Consider the following 23887-nt stretch of genomic DNA (forward strand, 5'->3'; position numbering starts at 1 on the left):
TCATTGGGAACATCTTAGCCTTATTGCACCGTTCATGTATCCCTCCGCTGTGAACAGATTAAAGCTCTATCATGGAACTACTGTAAAACAATATCTCAGGTATTAGGCAGTGTATTTATAACCGTTCCATGTAAAAACGTTCCGTGCGGGAGCTTTTAGAGGCATTCATTTCATTTTACTGCCAAACAACCAAGCCAGCCATGATGTGTGCCATACCCTCTAACTCAACATGTTTTACTTCTACCCAACAGCAATGGTAACCCTGCAGGTTTGAGATCATCTGAGCAACCTGGAGGTCATTATGAACCATCTGATTATAGAGTCAAGCAGATGTGTTGCTTCTCCATGATGATTTGTGCTTAAATAAAGTTTATATCACTCACGTCTGGGCACAGGACTGTTTGCTCATTATCATGAATTTAGCCACCATGAAACCATCATTCAAACAAATGGTAGAGAATGCGATTTTCTACAAATAAAATATAAAAATAACCAGGTTAGTGCCGAACTGGTCTCAATTTCCATAAACACAGGTATGAGATGCTCCAGCCTACTATCTATCCTTTAAGATCTCACAGGGACCTCATTCCTAAAGTGGCCTAGTTTTCCACCAAAATATGATTAGTACAGAGCCTTGCTGGTAACATCCTGTATAAATAAAAATAATGTGTGGCCATGACTTAGTAAGGTGTGGGAATTAGATAATTAAGTAGTGGCTACCACTTAGTAAGGCATACGAATGAGATCCTTATGCGAGGCCAAGAATTGTAAATTATATAATTAAGCCTTGACCACAGCTTAATAAGGCATGATCTCATTCCTACACCTTACTTGGATCTGGTATATTTATTCTTCTTGTATGTCTACACCCTTATTATGGTCACTGAACAGCGTTGTGTGTCTGCTACTAGCTGCTAAATTTCCTCCAGGATCAATAAAGTATCTATCTATCTAATTATCTATCTACTAAGTCTTACTAAGACTTAGTAAGGTGTGGGAACAAGATATTTTACACGCATTATATTGGATTTCACCCGCATGCCTCCGTAGATCTAAAATATGATAAGTACAAAATAATCCATATTTAACAGTAAACAACATAAAAACCCGAAACACTAAGCATAACATGCAATCTATCACAATTGTCCCAACTTGGCCCTCAAAAAATGATGAATAGATGCAGAGAAAATGGGCCTAACAACCACCTGGAAGATCTGCTAGACAACAAAACAGTCCCCATCATTTAAACAGTACTTAAAGCTTCCACCTTTGACAGAGAGGAGAAAATCAAGCTGCTTCAGATCTGAAAGCATCCACAGGTGTTCGTCCACTTCCACTGTGAGAGGACCATACAGCATTATGGGTCTGAAAGGACGTGTGGAAAAATGTCCTTGTAGATTTATTTGATAAAACTGAAAGCAGGTCTCCTGAAAAGAATTACAGTTGTAATAAAGTCAAAGATTGAACACGTTTCATTTTCAATGTTTATGTGTAGCTTTCTGCTTTTTTTCACAATGTTAAAAATGAATAACTTCCACTTGATGTACTTACTTTTAAATACATGAAAGAGAGCTTCCTTAAGGTCCAGGAACAAAACTGGACAACACATAAAAAATGCCCTTTATATAGATATTTCTCATTTAGAAATTACAGATGAGCTGGTCAGCATGTGTGCAAAAGTTCTTGGTCCCCATAATTGCCACCATCAGCCACAACTCTCTGCGTATTAGAAGGAAGTGGTATTTCTGCTAAAAACTGTCCCAGTCATTTGTTTTTCCTTTCTGTCCTACTTTGTGTTACTTGTTTGATTGTCCACATGCCCTAGATCAGTCATTGTGGTAGGCCTGGGTAGGCCGTGTTCAAAGCCAGAAAACATTAAAATCCTTTTGTGGTAACAAAGTCAACAAAACTAAGCTAAGCTAAAGCTAGTCTGCTCATAGGCTAAACCACAGATCCCCAACAGACTTCTTTTCCCCTCAGTTACCTGGTTCTTACTCACAGAAAAAGTTTTCACCAATCAATCAATGCTTGTAGTGTAATGACTTAGCATAGGCTGGGGCTAAACCCCATCTTTTAAACCCACAAGCCTTTTATTTGCTCATGTTTTGTACGTTGTGGCAGCTCACATTACGACACAACTGCTGAAGACTTCTATAGCCATACAGAAAACTGGTTTTTGATCATCTGACAGTACAAATACTCATATCGAGCTTTAGCATGAAGCTAACACTCAGACAGGCAGCCCTGTTGTGTACATAGCTTAACAGTTCGAAATTCTCACTTGAAAAAAACAACACAGCCCCAGTTACTCGGACATTTGGCCACCACACATGCGCCAACAGACTCATACAGCAACCAAACGACCAATACGGGACATTCACAGCCGTCCTGTCCAAACTTGGAATAATGCTAGCTGGATGCGAACGTCAATGGATAACAAAAGGATGAGTTCCACTTCTACACAACCTTAGAATCCGCAGTAACGGAGACGACGTACTGCATCTTTTGGTTCATTCGTAGTTAAATTTCTTTCTTTAATTGCTTTCGATTGGTAAAAGTTTTATATGAAAATTCAATTCAGAATTCATCAAAGTATCAGATTCAACCAAGAAAGGGCTCAGATGCACAGCGGCACTGTCGGGGCAAAATCTTCAATCTTCATTTTGCAACTTTGACGTGGTTTGAAAATACTAGCTGCTTAATTCAATGTAATTCAATGTAAATTTCCCAATGAATGACCAGAAATGTTCCAAAATCACATGGAAAAATTCTGGTTATACTAACCCCCATTTAATGATAAGAGGGTTTCTTTCCTTCTCTTGTAAAGTTTTTGGAGATACGACAGTGACAGCGACCTTCCGTCATGTTTAGCTGTTTGATTTCCACAATTCTAACGCTGATGTTTAAAAAATAGAGATCTGGGACCACCAAAAATGTGTCATTCAAGAGAAATAAAAAATAAAAATAACCTTTGACAGTTGTGGCCAGAAGTAGGGTCCTTTGTCAAGATTCTCATTTCAGTATCGACTTCAATTCTCAAGTCATTCTGTAGCATTTCTGAGACCATTTATGGTGCCAACATTAGCATGGCAAACATTACCTTAAAACAGACACAATGAATAAATAATTCATGTACATTTTAAGTGTCAACTGTTCAGTCAAATAGAGCAGCGTATGAAAACACCATCATAATCATCCCACCTATTGCTCTGTTACATCAAACGTCTACCAGGATAAAACACTCAAAAATGACGCCCTGGATACAAGGGCCTTCTTGTTCAGTACCGCGGAACCCCTCTGTGAACTTTACATGGATGGACACAAGTGAGGGAATCTGCATGAAGGACCAATACAACTCTGTCACAAGCAAGACTGAAGGCGGTCAGCGCAAGTGTGCACAGATGGGCGGCTCACTGGACCCGGGTCTCCAGCAGGGCGCTGGGCACCAGGTGCAGTGGTGTTCCGATGCAGCCGCTGATGTGGCGGAGGGAATCTGCGCCCAGGTAGGCCAACAGCAGCTCGGAGCGCCGGTGCAGCAGGTGGAGAATATCCTCAGCCAGGGTTTCCACGCTGGAGTAACGCACCTTCTCCAGATCGAAAATGTCCTTCAGGAAGAACAGCACCTGGTCCTGCAATTCAAAACACATCACGTCATTAAGTTCCTGCCAAACTGAATAAGCCAAGATACAACAGATGTCCAAATGTTTGTAGACATCTGCATTATTCATACATAATTCCTCCAAAATTAAGAGCATTAAGAGGAAGTTTATCCCCACTTTGCTGCATCTACTCTTCTAGAAAGGCTTTACACTAGATGTTGGAACACTGCTGTGAGGATTTGATCGCATTCAGTCACAGGAGCACTACTGAGGTCAGCTACTGATGTTGCATGATTAGTTCTGGATTATTCCAACTAATCCCAACGGTACTGGAGCTCCATCACTCCAGGGAACGCAGTTCTACTGCTTCACAGCTCAGTGAAAGGGTCCAGAGCGTCCCATTCTTTTGGTCAATGCTTTTCTATGGACGTTATACAAGCTCAGTTTGCACAACTGAACACCTGTATCAACAACCCTTATAAAACTGCCTTCCATCTTTGACTCAGATTTGAAATATTGCTGTGAGAGCACTTCAGACAGATAATATGGATATTTTAATTCCATCCACACTCACATTTTTAATAGGGACAGATACAGAGCTAAGGCAGTGGGATCATAGTCTAAGCTGAGCGATATGTGAAAAGTTTCAGATGCTGTTTGACATACTGTTATTTACAAAATATGGTCACAAGTATGTTACAAAGCCAGCTAAAAAAGGTAAAAAGGTTCAGAAAACCAATTCCCAGCAGTGAGATCCAACAGCATTGTTACTAGTACCTGCGGTGGAATTATTAATTATTAATATTATTCATTGAGTTCAGTAGCTATTCACATACAAATAACACGGAAACATTTAATCGAGTTATTTTGGCAGACATCTTTCTTTGAGACCCTACATCTATTAGGAATAGAGGCCCTGCTGCCTATCAGTTGTGTTCTGTTAGCACCAATACAGTGTTTGTGCTTGGACCCCTATGACTGCAACTTGCAATGTAATTTGTATACGGTCCCTAAGCTCTCACAGCGGTTATGATATGGCATCAGCTACACAAATTTCAGATGGAAACAAAGTGGAATCTGATCTTCTTTGTTGAAAACACAGATTTTTTCTCAATTGAATTTTCACATTTTAACCTTTTTGTCTACTAATTGAAAGCTATTAAAGAAAAATTTAAATATATGAAAACTAAAACTTCACTCACAAATCATGAATCATTTTCAGTGACAACATCTCAGACCTGACTGGCTGATGAAAAATAAAATAAATTATATGCTGTGCTGTATTTCAACCCATCAAATCTACAACGATATGCTACATTTTGAATGATGCATATGTGTGGTAGTAGCTGCCATCCTGAAGCTTGCACATTTGTCCATATTTATAGATACATACAGTGTCAGAAAACATGTTCTGGGTAATCAACATTTTGGAGTAAGGGGAAAATTGGCTAAATGTAATTTTTACTAAACTACCATTTAAAGACAGAAACGGAAAACTTTACCTTAAAGAAACAGCAGAAATCGTGCAGTGAGCTTTTAGGGCCCAGGAAGCCCCACGCCAACACAGGGCTAATGTGCTCACACACTGCGTAGAAGTGAGCAATGAAACCATCCTGCACCTGAAAAACATAGTAGTCAGTGACATTCATGGATTTGGTTATGGTGATTGGGAAAATGCAGTAGAACATACAACAAAATATTATACCTTGGCGAAAAAGTTTCCTGCCAGAGATGCGAGAAAATCGGCTATAGCTGAGCTAAAGCTTAAACCAGAACAAAGCAGATCTGCGTTTCCGCTTAGGTTATATTTTTTCACCCTGTACTAGGACATTAGCACGTACTGAGACACATACTGGGACATATTTACAGTCAGGATGTTAAAACGGACATAAAATGTGGCTCCCAAGGTGGTTTGATTGTTGTTGAAAGGACAAAATGGCTCTTCTTAACATTTGGGTTGCCGACCCTCGCCTTAGGAGGAGACAGTACCCCATAAAATCTGATAAACTTCAAAAGGAACACTGTAAGCAGGTACACTGTGCAAAAGATAGAGGGCACCATGGAGCTAAAGCAGAGATTTTCTACCAATGTGACGGCAGCATATTACAAACACTGTAGACTCTGACCCGCAGGCTGTCAGACGTCTGTAATTGTATATTTTACACACTTTCAAAGTCTGATTTTTTGCTAGAAAATTATAGAAAAGTGTTAAAAAGCGAAAGAAAACTTGTGAACAGAGAAGCTGAGTTTTTCTAATGTATCAACACTTTTGTTAATGATCAAGTCATGAATCTTTAGAATCAGTCAGGTATTTGTTAATATCTGCAGTCAAGGTGAAGCTCCATTTAGAAAAACTGAGCGCACCTTTACATTCTGATAGAGTCAAATTCAGTTATGAACAGGATTATATCTTCCAATCATCCTCCTCCACATTATATGTAGTGCCATGTACTTAGCATCAGTTTGTTGAGGGCTGTGCCAGGATTTGGCTATTTGTGCATTTCTATCCATTTTCTTTAGTAATCATGCAATTCCTGAGTGACTTTGTTGCATTTATTTGATATGTAGGCATAAACAGAAATACAAAGTTACAAATCATTCATGTTTTATCATTACCCCGATTAAACAAAACAATAAAGGAAGCCAGGTGCATATTTTATACAGTGATAGAAACACTGATAGGAAGCTCTGGTTCCACTGAAACCGATCTAATTATTTTACTAAAGCCAAAAGTCACAGAACTTGAAAGAAAGTTCTGTGACTTATCAGGTGTTTCTGTTTTTGTCCGGCAGTTTAAAACAGATTTAAATGAGTGTGCTCAGTAACGGCACCCCCCGGTTCATGTGGTTTATGAGGTGTGAACGGGCCTAAAGACAGTAATCACAAATGGTACCTTCATATGTTGCCTCTTCTGCTTCAGAACAGACCAGCAGCTTGATGCAACAGCCTACAGGGGTAAAAACAGTAATGAGTACTTCAGTTCGGTAGAGTTCAAGTTGGATGTGCTGAAATTTGTCTGACTTACAGTCTCTTTGAAGGAGCTGTTGAGCCAGCGGTTATTGACGACATTCTGGATGGAAATGGGGGGATTCTCCAGATCCTCAAAAGAATCCATCAGGATAAAGTCCAGCACAATGTCATAGAAGTTTAAATGCTTCACCTATTGGTTTAAAAATAAAGGAAATACATTCTGAAATTTCTGAACAATAATTGTGTGAATAAATCAACGGTCCCTTTAGACGCCAAACTTTTTTTGGCTGACTAACTCAAATTTGAGGTAAACTATGTTGACTTTTAATGAAAAGTTCTCCTTTAAATTAAGTTTTGATGCTTACATACATTACATATCTGTCTGTTTCACATATTTTGGCTCGTTTGAAGAAATGTGTGATGACTGAGGCATGCAAAATAGGTCTTGGTTGACTGGCTGATTCTCATTTGGTGTAAACTATTGATTTTTCACTCAAGTTCTCTTTAAATGGGGGGTAAACACCTGCGGTCAGCTATGTCCTAATCACATGACCTCAAGGCAGTGAGGAATAAAGCTCATTATGACTGGACTCAAAGCTCTCCAAATTACCCCCCCCCTGTACTTTGGCACTGGCTGGTCGACACATGTGAGAACGTGAGAAAAATCTCCCTCACCCCTCTCGTGGCCAGTTCCGCCTCCGTGTTCTCCCAATGATCCATCTGCTCCAGAAAGCAAATCATGTCCTCGAAAACCTCCTCAAACCTTTTAGGGCTCTGCCAAGCGTAAAAAGTCACATCAGCTTGTAGCACAAGTACAATCTCCCATACTTTGGCTACAGTCCAACAGCATTCACACTTATAATACAAACTGGATTTATAGTATCAGTGTATTTACAGTGGTTTACCAACTATCACAGTTTAGAATAGTATTAAAGACATCACATGTTGTGTTAAATCAGATATAGTGGTAAAGTAACACGTGGGACTATGCAGTAAGCTATGCAATGCAAAGCTGCTTATGTTTCTGAGTCCGTTCGTTTCACCTGAGGAGGTACTGTGTTGTGAGTAATTACAAATGAGATCCAGTATGAATCTGCAAGGTCTGCAGTTTTACCAAGTCTGCTAGTGATGATTCTGGAGCAAATTATGTTTTACAATTCACCAAACCCAGACTTAACAGTAGTCCTGATCAAAGCAACATCACAGTAATGTAATAACAAAACGGAGTAAAAGAAACAGCACCTCCTTTTTTTTTTTTTTTGCGACCTGAAGACAAGGCTAACTGCTAAAATGAAGCTATTCTTTGACCCAAAACAAATAAATTAATAAACAAATTTCACATTTTGATTTTTATTCAGCAAATGCATCAACACCATACCTGATCCCACATTCTTAGTGTGGAAAAGTCTGAGATGAACATTCCATTATTTAATGTCTAGTTTTGGTGGTCTACCAGGGCTTGCGGGTGGTTGTTAGGAGCTTCACACTTTTGATCAGTTTTTGAGCCACAGTTTTGAACACTTGTTATTTTCCTTTGACTTTCCTTTTTTAAGCGGCTTATTGTCAGAAATATTCCCTGAAAAATGGTTATTGGCAATTTGTACTGCAAAGTAAATAAATGAAGAGCGACTTCTTGCGTAGGGGCATTTAAAAAGAGCTAAAAAAATCTGAAAATAAATTACATACACAGGACTCAATTTCAATATTTATATTTGTCTTAAGGTCAACTTTTTGTTGTATAGCTGCTTGAACAATTTCCACAGTTGAACTCAGTTGAACGGTATCAGAGAGAAACGGTCACTTCTACTTGTTGGGAGAACCTGCCGAATGAGCCAGTCAGGTGTGAGGAATGCTGATCTCGAGAGAGAAACCCTCACCTTCCTGGCTTTGACGATTATTGAGGACAAGATCTTCTTTCCTGTGTCAGCCAGAAACATTCTAGTTGCTTTTTCGCGCAGAATGACCTGAAGAGAGAAACAGTGGTCAGCGTTATTTGAGACAGGGCTCCTCTCAAAAGGCATAGCTGGAATTGTTTTTAGGCTTTTAGCCCATTAATGACAAAAGGCCAACAACATTCAGGACTGGAAAATGTTCCCGTACCTGGCAGGCCTGGCGTACGCAGTGCAGCTTAGCGAGGAAATCCGTGTCCCCAAGACATTCCAGCATCTCCGTTCTGTACGGGGAAAGACCGCAACAACTTATTGACACTTTTATTATACAATATGGATATAGCACCTGTACTGGTGCAGTATTACTAATAGTGATGGATTCCACCTCAATGTATGTGTGTTTCGTCATTGATTTCATCTTATGAGACGCTGTTATTGTCTCACCGGAGGACTCTACAGGAGATCTTGCCATCCTCAGCCATCTGCAGGGCCTCGTCGTAGAAGGGGTAATGGCAGAGCGAGCCGAGGCCAAAGGCACTCTTCATCTCCCTGTGCTCGGACAGCTGCAAGAGACAGAGAGAACGGTCAGCACATCCGCAGCAGCTGCTTCTAAAAATGCCAGATTACGCAAAGAAATGAGAACAATAAATGATCTATAATATGCAAATATGCATATTTTTGTTCCTCAGTCCAATATTAGCAACAAAACACTGAAGCAGATGCTACTTCAGCACTCTTTTACTTGCTGGACGTGGAGTGAAGAAGTCTAGCCGTTCACTCACTACAGCGCAAGCTGGCAGGACAGTAAGCAGAGGTTGCTAGCTATTTATTTGACATATATGTCATATATGACATAAAATATAATTTTCTTATGTATCCATCTTTCAGTACATATTTATCGAATATATCGCTGTTGTTGGAACAAAACCTAGTATCTCCAAAATGGTCACTTTACAGGAGAAGGAAAAAACCTACTTTACTTTTAATGTATGTCAATGGAACCAGACATTTCTCCAAGTCATTCTGAGTCATTTCTTTTGGTCCGTTCATCATGAAATTCACACACAATGTAAAGGGCAACACGGATGTTCAAATTACACCAAAACCTGAAAAACCCTAAATACGAGGTTTGCTTCTGACAGCAGTAATAGGACCACATATGGCTAGTTATTTTTTGCAATATACTTATGGTTATATACAATAGGAACTACACATAAATATCAATAATGATCAATATCAAACAATATGGGAAAATATACTGTAATATACTTTCCGGTCATATTGTCCAGCCCTACTTTAGACACTTAAAACAGAAAAAATATGAAATAACTTGGCCCCTACATCATACAAGCAAGAAAACGTTTTATTTCAGTTTTGCAATTATTTCAATATATACAATTCTGAAGACTTGTGTAGGTTCACTGGCGGGTCCGGATAGTAAATAAAACAGCTATGTTTGGGTTGTGGACATTGCGACTCCTGGTTCCCATCACCACCACTGTAAAGACATCTGAATACATTTATCACACATGCTGGCTTTGATGCTGTAAGTATAAGGCAAAGTATAAAGTCCTGAACGCTAGTCTTGTCTAATGGACTACATTTGAGGTACATATGGCTATTTGTGAGCAGTGCTAGATATTTTGTTACCATAGAAACAGTGTGACAGTTTAGCCCACATTAGCAGGCCTCCTCACCTCAGCAGCAGAGACAAAGGAGTCGGTGGAGGCGATGCTAACGGAGTCCCTTAAACACGAGTCGTCTAAATCCTCCCTCGCTGAGACGTCTGTGTGTTTATCTGCCAGACAGAGAAGAAAGCTTAGTCAATTAGCACCGTCTCACGTGCAGCAGAATAGTGACCTCACGCCAACACAGGACAGAGCCACGAACAACCGACAAATACATTTACATTTATGGCATTTGGCTGAGGCTCTCATCCAGAGCGACTTACAATTTGATCATTTTACACAGGCAGGCCAAGGTGGTGTTAGGAGTCTTGCCCAAGGACTCTTATTGGTATAGTGTAGGCTGTTTGCCCCGGTGGGGATTGAACCCCAGTCTACAGTGTAGAAGGCAGAGGTGATACCCACTACACTAACCAACCACCAATATAGTGCCTCTGTGGACAGAATAGAAGACCTTTCCAGTCCAATTCTGGATTTTAACTTTATACAACGAGCAAAAGTTAAATAACAGTCCTCCGAGGGTTCCTTAGTAAATAAAATTTACTTTTTAAGAACACTTTCTATGATTAAAAGGTTCTCGACACGGTGAAATGGTTCTTCAGGTTGATGGAGAATGTGTTGTAGATGGTTCAGCATAGAACCAAACAGGGTCCTCACACTGTTATGATGTCAGGCCTGTTACAACCCTTTTTGGTGCTACATAGAACCCTTTTCAAAAAGGTTGTGTAGAGAACCTCTACATCTACAGCACATTCTCCATCAACCTGAAGAACGCTTTCATGAGGCGAAGAACTCCTTAATCATGCAGTGTTCTTTGAATGTTCATGGTTCTACATAGAACCATTTTCATTACTAAAGAACTCTTGTAAATAGCGGCTTTTCTAAGAGCGTATAGTATATTCTTCACCAATCTAGATCTAGAGAACCCTTTCACAATGCAAAGAACCCCTTAATCATGCAAAGAGTTCCTGCTTCTATATAGAACCATTTTCTTTACTAAAGAACCCTTGAAGCACCATCTTTTTAAGGTGTGTACAGCACGTTCTCCATCAAGCTGAAGATCGCTTTCATGATGCAAAGAAGACTGCAATCATGCAAAGGGTTCTTGGAGTGTTCTTAGTTTTATAAAGAACCATTTTCCTTACTAAAGAACCCTTGAGGAACTATATTTTTAGGTGTGGAGAAATGTTCATAGCTGTGCTCACTCGTCAAGACAGAAAGTACAGTACATGGTAATAAAGTAGCAGAACAAACAGTGGGTCAGTGTAGACGGACGTGCTGGACTGCATGTGGTTTTGATGGTGACACCACACAACAACGTGAACACGTGTGGGGTGAACTTTACAAGGCGTTTAACCTTCTGTAACCAGATGACTTTGGCCGGAGTCCAGCTGATTTATTTAGACTGGAGTCGTGAGAACCGTACAACGGAGCATTAGTGAGTGGACCAACTGACAGAGACGTACACAACAATCCTGACTGTTGGTCCAGGCCTACCTGACTTACCATTACCGGGATGTGAAGAGTGGTCAGATATGCTCAGCGCCCCCTCAAACTCCTCCTGGAGGCGGTAGGCCCTCTGCAGCAGGGACTCCAGCTTGTGGATGAATTCGGCACTGATTATGTCCTGATAAAGGAGAGGACTCGCGTCACTTATTCAGCTCCAAATGTCATAACATGGATATCTGGGTAATTGAAGATGGTGCGCTATACTTTGGGAAGAGAAGACCGTGATGATATTCATATGTAAACGTTTGGGCCATGCATTACTTAAGCAATAGAACACAAGAGGGAGTGTATAATCACGATAACTCACTCCTCGAGTGTCTCTACTGCTTTTATACAACAGGTGAATAAATACAGTAAGAAATGAATAAACTGGCCGTGAACGACGTTTAGTATGTTTTAATGTTCAGTTCCTTCCTCCAGATTATCGTTCCTTAACCAGTTCCTTAACTCTATGTCAGAGTAACGAGCTCCGCCCACTCGCTGCTCAGCCGGCAGTTCGTTCTCCAGCTCCGTACACCGAATTCCCAAACTTAGTGCTTTTTTATTGCAGCAGTTTTATGGCTCGGTCTGATTTGGTGCGACTCTGAAGATCAGACACGTTTGGCGAATGGTGTTGGGTTAATTTCTGGCTGATTGCAGGTTGATTAGGTTCTTCGGTCACAGCTGCCGACTGAAAAGCTGCTCAGTGGTGACGACAGTTTGGGAATTTCCTGTCGTCTCATCTTCAGAATCTGACCAAATCGGCTGTCAATCAAATGTGATCTTAAAAGTGTCCGTTTTCTGTTTCATTTTCTGGCAAAGTAAGAAGTAAAAACGTTCAAATGGCTTGAGCGTCTCCTACAGCTGTCAGAGTCGTTGCTTAGCAACGGCGTCTCAGTGGAGTGATGCAGTGTTTGTGAAAAACCTGTGATGTTATGGCGAAATATCAACACGGTTAGAACGCTTCTCAACCAGGCAGCTTGCTTGGATGGAACTAACTTGCATAAAGTGATTTTAATCACTGTAGGGGTGTCGTACTAAAAATATGCCACATATATGCTACAGATTCTATCCCAGCACTGTTCATTTCGAAGGTGTGAAGCTCACTATTGCGCAGTTCTTGTGTATGTGCGTTTCTTCTCACATCTATCTAGATGGTGTGTCAATCATTTATTTAACGGTCATCGTTCTGATATAATTATTATCCATTTACTCTTTTCTTTAATGCACTTTTCAGGGAGCTCTACGCCTGAATTCCACCGTCAATGCCAAAGAACTTGAACTGTGACTGCCAGCAAGACACATACACGTTCTAATCTTCGAATAAGCCGTCTACAAGCTTCGCCAAGGCCAGATCACCACAGGACGATTACTATTTTAAAAGCGAGCAGCAGCTTAAAAGAAAGGACGCTGGTTTTGCGTGAAAGTGAACTGCGGTTAATCCACGTCTTTGGCTGACTTCAACCTTCAGCAGTGTCTGGAAGCACGTACAAGGCTGAGCACTGAAGCTGCCGGTGCAAAGAAGCGGTCAATTATGCAACAAAACCATTCTTTGTCCGAAACCAACAGCTCAATAGCATCAATGCCCCTGCAGCAGGAGCCAGAGCTTGCCCGCGCACCATCGACCATCTCTATATATGGTTCTAGCTAATGTGAATCGACGACAAAGCATCATGTGGTCCCCATGAGGACGACGCTAGTGAGGAGATCAGTTGTGCCAATTTATAACAAGGTCCTGTACCTCCAGACTTTCCTCCGCGATGGCGTCCCCAGCCCCCAGCTTCACCGAGGCACAGCTGGCCTCATCCTCGACTAGCCGGCTGCGGAACGTTAGCGCCTGCTCCCACCGCCGTAGAGCCTCTTCAAACAGCTCCATACCTGGAGGAACACCACCAGAAATAGGTATTAGGGCTGGAACAATTATTCAACACGTTGGGAATAAAAAATGATCGGCATAAATTTGTTTTTGGTGACGGGAATCAGACATTTTAAGAGATTAACGCAAAAGTTGAATGAAAGTTATTACATGAAAGGGTAGTAGGAACGCTGCCTGGTGTCTGAAGCATTGCTTTGTGATAGTTTTGAGAAGGTTCTGGCTTAAAAAAAAATATAGTCTATTATTAAATTCATTATGGCAGAGTGGTACACGGCGGGGATAATAAGGCAAAGTAGTACACAAAGAAAAGGATTTCCCACTTATTTTAACATCAATATTACATAGAAAAACTCAGAAGACATGCGTGGGTTCACTGGTGGTTCTGGATAGTAAATAAAATGGCTATATTTGTGCTGCAGACATGGTGACCCCTGGTTCCCATCACCACCACTGTGAAGAAATCTGAGTCTGTACGTTTCTCTACAACGAACCATTTCACATCAAACCCCTTGAAATGGTAGGCGATTCACACCGTTTAGCTTCACAAATAACATGCTGACCCTCACCCATCAGGTAGAGGTTTTCGGGGGTGGTGACGGGGATGATGTTACGGAGCTCACTTTCATCCGCTCGGTCCCAGCAGCTGGAGCCATTAGGACAAGTGCAGCTGCTGCAAGAGTTCATGCTCTTCACCTGAGAGAAAGCAGAGTACACTCACTGATGCCAATACAGAGTGTTGCTAAATACCTTCACAGCATTTACCAACAGCTGAATTTAAAGTACTGGTATAGTGAAAAATCTGATTTACACAATTTTCCCCCTTGATTCGAAAACAACAAACAACTCCCTTCACATTCTCTTAGGTCTCAGTGTGTTAGCTACTTTAATGAAGGCTTAGCTTCACCCACTCAAGGCACAATACTGTCAGACAACAATGAAAACTCTAACCTCACCCAAAAGCTAGATTTTTGGCTCTTTAAATATATATTTTAGATATATGGTCATCTCTGGGCACCTAATTATACAACCTATATAAGCTTGTTGGACGTCCCTTTCTAAAACCACGCGCCTTAACATGGAGTTGCCCTCCTTAGCAGTCGCGACAGCCTCCACTGTCCTGGGAAGTCCTTCTAATTCATCCGAAAAGTGGTCAGTAGGGTGAGGTCAGGGCTCTGTGCAGGCCACTGGAGTTCCTCCACACTTAACTGGTCAAACCATGTCTTTACGGAGCTCGCTTTGCGCAGACGGGCACAGTCATGCTGGCACAGGAAACTGCTGCACATTACCCTTCCCGAACCTCAGGCAACAGAGGATAAATGGTTCTGCACTTGGTAGTCCCGCTCTGTCTACTGCCTCGTGGCTGAGCTGCTGTTGCTCCTTGATGCGCCCATTTAAAAATAATAGCACTTACAGTTGTCTGGGGCAGATCTAGCAGGGCAGAAATTCTTAAACGGACTTGTGGTAAAGGAGGCATCCTATGGCAGTGTCATACATTTAAAGTCACTGAGCTCTTCAGTACAACCTGTTCTATAAATGAGTGGAACATTCACATACTTCCAGCCATGCAGATAAGATCACTCCCAATGCAAAAATACAGTTAAGCATATCAATAATCAACCAGCAAGCTGTGATTCACTGTGATATCTGCTGTTTTAATAAATAACCCTGTTCACCTGTAGTGTCTCACCTTAAGATTTTCAAAGATCAAAGAATCAAAACTTATTTTTTAAGGTAATTTTGTCTCATTTACGAGTAACAATAAAGCATACAGTGTCGAAATACACAAGACATATTACTTACAAACTAAAACACGATCTGAGTGATCTGAGCTAACTGTGCCGATTAAGGCAGGCAGTTTGCATGATGCTAATTGGTGGATATAAGCTTCTATTATTTGTCACCTACAATGGCCTCTTGGCCAATTAAGTATAGGTATGGGCAGGGGGAAATTTTGGAGCTTCTAGTCTAGAAATCTTGCAAAAACATTGCTGCAATAGCGACTGCCCAGCTCGCGAGGGCTAAGTGGGCTTACCGAGGCCAAACTCTGCAGGGAGCCGGAGAGCTTGCTGTACAAGCTGCCATTAGGGACCACATGGCAGGAGAAGCCGTTCTTCGAGGTCAGACACAAGCTCAGGTTCTGGCGGCTGCCAACAACATCTGCAGGATTACAAGAGAGCGCTCAGCGTCATCATTTCCATACAACAGCAGGAATACTGTTCACCCAGCCAATACGGTCTATACAAGACGATCAATGACACGGAGCCAGAGAGCAAGCCTTCTGAGAGACACCACACTGTAAGGGTCCCCATGTGGGCCCTCAGCTTCATAACTTACACATTAGATTCATTATCATTTTCATATATGAACGTTTTCAAATATGAAGTCTTAAGATGAATATGCAAATGCAACAACTATACAAGTTATATATTATATAACAAATATATCTACAGATATTCTTTAATTCCTGCTTATAACTTATGTCTTCTGTGATTTATGCCTATTTTCAGATGTCTATCTTTCTACACGTCTATCTATCCGTCTGTCTGTCTAGTGTGGTTGATTAGCCAGTTGAAATACTATTCAATCTAATTTTTTTCGCTGTTAGAATAAGGATCACTACTGATCTATTCTAAAGCCATTTACTGCTATGTGAATATGGAGAGCTTGAAAATATTCAACAAAAATCTGGCTTTTTTCGCGAAACATCTCCTCATAAACCAACTTTATATTGCATTTAAAGTAGAGCCATTCTGCGCCGTCTTTTAACTCACCTGGTTGTTCTTTTAAATTTCTGGCTATTTTTTTATTTAGAAACCTGTTCAAATACAAGTAAAGTTCATTATTACTATACTTTAGGCCTACATTTACTACAGGCCTAAAGGGTAACGTCAGCTTATCAACACTTAAAAGCCAGGAGGGCTGGAAAGAGCCCATCTGCAGGTTGATATATAGCAAGCTACCTGATCGAGTCGAGTGCCGTGATTTACCTTTCGACTGGGGAAGCACAGCGAGGAAGTCAAACGCCTCCTGTTCCCGTGGCGTCTGGCTTCTCTTCCTCCCTTTCCTCCTCCTGAAGTGTCGGGCGAGGAGGGCGAGCGAGACGGCGCCGAAGGCTGTGGCGGCTACCAGCTTCTTGGTGCCGGCGCTGAGGCTTACCTGGTCAGGAGAGGAGAGAGACATGAGTCCTGGGTCACGCTCAGGACTCCAATCAGCCGACTGGCTCTCAGCGAACCCACAGCAGAGAGAGAGAGAGAGAGAGAGAGAGAGAGAGAGAGAGAGAGAGAGAGAGAGAGAGAGAGAGAGAGAGAGAGAGAGAGAGAGAGACAGACAGACAGACGATCGAATGACAGGAGCTTTTCCAGCTGGGACAGCGATGATTGGTCAGTTGTGATTTGATCGTGGATTCGATTTGATTCAATATCTCAGAGCTGTTGTTGCATCTGATACGTGAAGAATGCGAAGCTTTTTATTCAGCTTGTGTCACAACACGCATTGAACGGGAAAACAAACGATTCGGAGTAGATCACAAACCAGCAGGGTTTTTTATGATTACGCTGATTATTCAACTCAATAACGAGCGATTACTGATCTGACTTGTGCTCAAACACTCGCTCTGAAAAAACACGGTGCTTGTAACAATAAAGGAAGCCTTGTGCATCTTTTACACAGTGAGAGGAAACACAGTAACAGGACTCATGTGGTTAACCTCTTCAACTCCTTGAGTCCACCAGTGGCTCCAAACCGCACTTGGTCATGTTCTTCACGACGTTCATATTCCATAAGCTCCATTCAGAAGCTGGGCGTCGTGTGAGGCTGTAGCTCTTCTCTCCAGTCTAATAGACGGTGATGTCATTTTAAACCCTTATAATAAAAGAAGCTGAACTTTGTTTTTCTACTGAAAGTTGACCCGTTTTTCCCCAAATCTGGGCTCTAAACTATAAACAGACGGCGTCTCTTCAGTGATCTGCTCTGGAAACATCACTTTAATAAAATAACACACAGAGCGTCTGAGATTTTTGGCTTTCGGCAGTAAATTGTGAGCATATAGTGATGTGTGGAGATCAGAAAACGTACTGTTAATTTGAGGGGAGCTTTACAAATAATGTGCAGTTACTGAATAATTTTCCTTATGATCTGGTCACGTAAACTCAGATGGACAAACCACAACATACCCTGGAGAATAAGAGGTTAAAGATCGTTAGTGCAAAACTGCACGGGTGCAATTTAAACCCATAACGGCTGTGCCGCTCCGTCTCTCCTGAGCGTCTCGTTTGCTGTCAAAACTACGCAATTGGATGCATCCTATCAGAGAGTGAGACAGTGGGCGGGGTTTCTGCTTCAGATGCACCCACTGGTGTTCATTTGGGGTCTTTTTTGTACTTAAGGGGTTGTGATTTTAAAGGCCGATTTTTCTAGCAGGTGGGCGTGGCAGGTGTTGAAAACGTCTGATCCAAGAACTTTAATGTGGCTACATGTAGTAACTTTGCAAGCCAAGCTGTGAATCCAACCCCAATCATAACCTCAGTAATCAAAAACAGCTGTGTTGTAGAGCTTGTTCATTTTTTGCACAGATCCCCAAAAATATTTGATATATTATTTAGTTTTTAATGCAAGTACACTCTTGCATATTGGAATAAGCTATTTCAACAGGCTAAACATGTACTGGAATGAGTCGACTGGTAATTGTACACAATTTACAACGGACTCACTGTAATACAGTTGTAATACAGTTCTGCGCAAAGGTCAATAGGCCACCTATTAAAATTCCCTGTAGAGCTATTTGTCTGGACGTTTTCTGAAAATCCCTCACTTTAGAATAAACTTCAATAAAGATTCATCCAAATCATGAGGCCGATATTCATCACCGCCATTCAATGACCAGCTAGTCAAGCCTTCGTTTCATCAACTCAGGATGCTTCTGTGGAATTTTCCCAAAGGAGGAGAAAAGCAACCAAACCCATAATCTGTTCACTTCTGCTCATTTATTTCTCATAAAATCTCCTTTCAGCTACAGAGCACCAGTGAGCTGGAACTCCCTACAAGGCCCAATCCCACTTCTTATTTTTACCCCTACCCCTTGTTTTCGTGTGTAACCCTCCCCCTTGAAACGGAGTTAGAAGTTAGTAGTGGTTGAAATCTTCCCCCTTTGAAACAGGACGACCCCTTCAAGAACCGGATACGTCATCAAGTTTTCTTTAGTGACTTTTACGTAAACAGACGAGACGAGGTTTTCCCGCCATTTCCAATACGCCGCCTCCGGCTGTGGCGATCTCACTTGTGTGTCACGTGACAGGACAGGTGAATCATATTTAAAACAGCCTGGAAAAACAATCAGGACATGTTTTCCTGCTTTGTCTCCAGACTACAGCAATAATGGCACTGACATTTGCCGTTTGGAAAGCATCGGCGCTCGCAAATCAATCACAGCTTCAGTTTTACGCATCAATCAATCAAACGGGTCGCCGAATAAAAAAGAGCACAAACAAAAAGCCACATCACTTCATTAACAGGTACTGGCGCTGCTCTGTGGGCGACCCTGCCGGCCTGCAGTGACAGCAGAGGAGGGGAAAGTTCAGCTCCTCACTGCTTAAATACATTTTGGGCATCATCCGCTTTCAAAGAGGGGGGCAATTATTTATTACCGCCACCAAGAATTCTTCGGTGATATGAAGCTGAACTTGAACTCGATCGATTTTTCCCGTTCCACCTTAAATGGTGCGGCGACCTCAGGTACCAGAACGTAACTGCTGCACCATTTAAGGTGGAACGGGAAATTTCGCCAGGTAGCGGCCGAGACATCAGCGTATTACTGGCGAATTTTATGCGTGTTATGAAGGAAATGACCATAAAGCGCTATTACGATGGGTCTTACAGTACAGCGGCTTTTAACAGAGGAATACCTACATTTATGTGGTCGCTTGTGCAGCCGTCTTGCTGATGATTCGCAGGGCATTCTGGGAATTTTCTCATAACCCTCCGTTTGTAGTGCGCCTCTGAAAAATCTCCGTTTGAAGGGCCGAATAGCCCCAACACTTCACCCACTTCATCTCAGCAACAACCAGGACACCCTACCCCCAGACATGAACACACAAAACGGAGGGGTAGGGCTAAGTGTTAGGGGCAAGGGGTGAAATGGGATTGGGCCCAAGAGTCTCGCTGGTGTCACTCAGTTTGACCTCTCATTTGACTTGACAAGATCTTGAATGGGCCAAAACATTTATACACAGCACTGTCTACATGCTGCTTATTACAAAGCACAGAAATACCAAGCACCTCTAAAACACCCAGCTGTCCCCATCAGACTTAAAGCTTCCATCTCTGAGAGAGAGGAGAACATCAAGCTGCTTCAGATCGGAAAACATCCACAGGTGTTTCTGTCCATCCTTCCACTGTGAGAAGACCACTCAGCGCTGTGGGTCTGAAAGGATGTGTAGCTGATCAAGAAGAACCTCACTGAGAAAAGGAGACTGACACATCAAACAAAGAAGCTGAACGATGGACTGACCACCCGAGAGTCCAGACCTCAGCACCACTGAAAGCCAAGACTGTACTTAATGGCAGGTTTGACTGGAAATCAAATTAAAGGTCTCTGATTTTGGCACAGTGCTGTACAGCCATCGGGTCTTCTGTACGTCCCTTAAAAAAGCGTGTGAACGTTTCCTTTCTGTCCTCCATTCATTCATTCCAACAAGATCTCTCCCAACAGAACTGCCAAACTCAATGTCACATCACTATGGTCAACATGACCTTCACTGACCAAAGCATCACCACTCCAATAAGCAATTCTTCACACAGGGAGTGAGTGGGCCAGGACCACTTCGCTGTTCATCCAGACAAGCTGTATTTGTCTTCAACCACTTTATCAGAAACCCCTCTCTCGTAGCTCCACCCGGCTGGGGTACAGTAAGGCACTGCGTCTCATTGGTTAAGGCACAGTTTGTGTTACCAGTCCTCTAGTTCTAGCCGCTCTTGGCTGGATGTCCACTCTCAGTCTAGGAGGGACACTGATGTGTGGGAAAAACTGATACACTCATGCCAGCGCCACACACACTACTGTATCGGTGCGGCTGCTATGCTGAAAGGGGACCACCATCTAAACGCTATTTGGACAACAGTGGCCCTGAGGTCAGAAACAGGGTGATGAAAGGGGCTGAAAGCTATGTACTTACATATATACCATATATAAAGATATACAGGTTATATATATAATGATTAACAAGTATTATTGCACAGCCCTAGAGCAGCAACAGATGGGCCACAATGTGTAGGTGTACACCTCTACAGCAGAATTAAGGTAGCTGGAGCTCATAAGGGGGCCAATAAGTGGGAGGACACGGTAGGGTTTTCTTAAACAGTCAGTGGCGCTTTATATGATTATATATTGGCCTTATTAGCAACTCATTTTCATTCCTGTGGTCCTCGTGGCTGTACCGCCACTGCCTCTGTGACATAAGCCCATAGCTGTGAACAACACACTTGGCGAGGAACACGTTGCCATTTATAGCACTACTTAGCAACGAGAGAGAGAGAGTGGACGGCACGTAGCACGCCAGGCCAAGCATCAAAGAAGAATGACATCAACACAGGGGACTGAGGGAACTGAACTATATCAAACTGTGCAATTTTCAAATGGTAATTTTTTTAGCCTACAATATCAAAACACTCTCTTGCGTTTTAACTAGGGAAATTGAGCCAGAGCTTACGGACTGCCTGTGGATAAATTAGCCCAATCAGATCCACCGAATCCCCACGTTTTGGGACATCACAGCCAGCTGGGCACGCTACATTCAGGGGTCAGGCCTTAAGCCAGAAAAGGTGGATATTCTTGTTATCTTGGCCAAAAAAAAAAAACTGGCCTGAATCTTAAGTTATAGAAAATAACTGCAATTTAAAACACAGTATATAACACAGCAAAGCAGTTATTAGCATTATATACAATATTCAAAATCAACATTTATGTTCAGCTCTACTCATTAGCATCCAGTGTTGTACCAGCTGGTGTCCACTCATCTGAAGGGGCAGGCACTGTTACTCAGACACTAAACCGACCCACCTCCCTTGGCTATTTTTGAATAATAATAAAACATGTTTCATTTATAAAGTAAAACTACATCACCGCTAATTTTATTTTCTCCCCATTTCCCTTTGGCTACCTAGATATCTGTTTATGAACTTCCATGGATGCCGGAATATCACAATTAGTTGGAATACTCATCCCTAGTCTGAAACGCCTGCTTCTGCAAAAATCTGCTGTTTGTCAGATATCAGTGCTGCAGCTCTACTACTTCACTTTACAGTCTATTATATTTTAAAGAACGTAATTAGTGAAAATGAATAGCGAGAACAGAGAAATGATCTCATACGCTAGATCAGGCAGGCCAAACCGGGGACCATCCGGGCCAAAGTGCGTTTACCCTCATCTAACACTCGGAATTCAGCTCATGAAGGCCTTGATAATTAGCCATTGAGCTGAATCGGGCGTGTTTAATGAGGCAGTGAGCCGAAGCCTGCAGTGTTTTGGCCCGTGAGGACTGGAGCCTGACCCATCCCTAGAGTACTGTGCATTTTATACACTTGTCTAGGCCTGCTTACCCGTGGAAGAGAGGAAAAGACGGACAGAGGCAGGTCCAACACGCGCAGGGCAGCCAGTTTTAAGGACAGCGGCGAGTTTTGGAGAACGTCTTCCGCCATTGTGCCATAATCACGTTATCCAGTGCCCATTCTCCTCGACACCCTGGAGAACATACACAAACATAATATAAACACAAAAATGGATTATGACCAGAAAAGTTGGGCTGGAGGTTAGGGAACCAGCCCTGTGACCAGAAGGTTGCCGGTTCGATCCCCTCGGCTGACAGGTACCCTTGAGCAAGACACCTAACCGCCGCCGTGGATAGGGCTGCCCACCGCTCCGGGCAAGTGTGCTCACTGCCCCCTAGTGTGTGCGTTCACTAGTGTGTATGTGGACATGTGTGTTCCCAATAGATCCCTAACTACTAAAAAAGAAACCAATGAATAAATCAATGTCTCTCAATGTCTCTCCACCCCCTAAAGTGCTTGTAGTTTCTTAAAAGCTCCTCCCACCTTCAAGTTACATCATCAGAAGGGGGCTTATCTAATATTTAAATTAGAAAAAGTCATAAAAGTCTACGGCTGGAGGCGAGGAAGGATGTAAACGATGGCTTGAAGTTGTGGATGAAGTTTTTTCAGCATATTGGCATTTTTACATAATAAAAGCCACAGCCGTTCTGTCAAGCACTATGATATGGACCCTTTATCAAACAACAGGGGTCCTCAAGCAGAAAAGCCTGCTGCATAGAACATGGCAAATGTCATCATCAAAACACTGTGTGGCGATATTTCCATTTCCGTAGTCATTTAGTTATATTCTATAAGTCTAAGAGTCTGAGAAGGTGATGGCATGAGGGCCCAGCAGAGCACTCAGCAAAGCATTCACTACAGATTTAAATAAAGCAAAAATAAAAAAATAAAATAAAATAAAAATAATAATAATTGGCTTCATGTTGGAATTTTCCCGTTCCACCTTAAATGGTGCAGCAGTTACATTGCGGCTCCTCAGGAGCCGCAATGTAACTGCTGCACCATTTAAGGTGGAACGGGAAAATTCCAACATGAAGCTGGCGAATAATAAAACTGACTTCAGCCACGAACTGCCACACATTCCGTGTAATATATTCACATCTAACGCCACTTCTCCGTAAATAAACCCATAAAACAGAAGATAAACAGGCGTCTTACTGTCCGTGTTTGGGTCTGTGAGCCACCAGCGCCGCAGCCCGAGCTCAGAAAGACGAACGTGGGCAAGACGGAGGGCGTGACGTCACGCCTCGCTTATATAACACTCCCAGTCCTTCCAGACGGGCCTTTCAAAATTAAAGTCGCAATTAGAGCAAACTTACAAGCTTAAACTGAACTTTCCGAGGATAAATGGTGATTTTTCCACGAGATCGGTACTAAATGGCTCATATTTTTTCATATGTTGACTCGCGACAATTTTCATTTTTACATTCTCCAGCAATTTCGAACCAGATTCCCGGGCCTGTTTTTGTTAAAGTTCCTGGCAAAACTGCAGTTTAAGTGCAAGTTATTCATTTTTCAGTGTCAGAAAAAAATCAGAAAATTACATACAAACATACAAACCTCAACAGCTAAATAATATCTAACCATAATGTCACAATAACATTGCATCCTCTCGCGATAGTTTTCCTTCTGCATTCTCTCATAATAATTTTGCATTCTATTACTATAATTTTGTGTCCGCTCACAATAACTTTGCATTCTGCAAATTACTATATTAAAGCAATGAAGCCATAAGTTACTGTATTGAGGCAAATTACTTTAGAGGCCACAAGTTACTAT

The 23887-nt window shown here is 42.0% G+C and overlaps 1 protein-coding gene across 2 annotated transcripts; it reads right to left on the reverse strand.

Moving 5' to 3' along the window:
* Positions 1–1470: 1470 nt before the first annotated feature.
* miga1 (mitoguardin 1) lies at positions 1471–23384 on the reverse strand. Of its 2 annotated transcripts, none has more exons than XM_017714678.2 (16): positions 23267–23384; positions 22100–22241; positions 16495–16663; positions 15540–15664; positions 14074–14200; positions 13373–13509; positions 11650–11770; positions 10156–10256; positions 8903–9021; positions 8670–8742; positions 8447–8533; positions 7245–7343; positions 6625–6759; positions 6493–6546; positions 5102–5218; positions 1471–3629 (listed from the first exon to the last, which is right to left on the reverse strand). In XM_017714678.2, exons 2-16 carry the CDS (start codon positions 22196–22198, stop codon positions 3411–3413), a joined length of 1782 nt encoding a protein of 593 aa, XP_017570167.1. In that variant the 5' UTR covers positions 22199–22241; positions 23267–23384; the 3' UTR covers positions 1471–3410. The 2 variants fall into 2 exon arrangements, with proteins under 2 accessions (XP_017570167.1, XP_017570166.1); XM_017714677.2 differs by having other exon boundaries at positions 11641–11770.
* Between the last annotated feature and the right edge of the window lie 503 nt (positions 23385–23887).

The sequence above is a fragment of the Pygocentrus nattereri genome, chromosome 2 (genome assembly GCF_015220715.1).
Source record: "Pygocentrus nattereri isolate fPygNat1 chromosome 2, fPygNat1.pri, whole genome shotgun sequence".
NCBI classification, from domain to species: domain Eukaryota; kingdom Metazoa; phylum Chordata; class Actinopteri; order Characiformes; family Serrasalmidae; genus Pygocentrus; species Pygocentrus nattereri.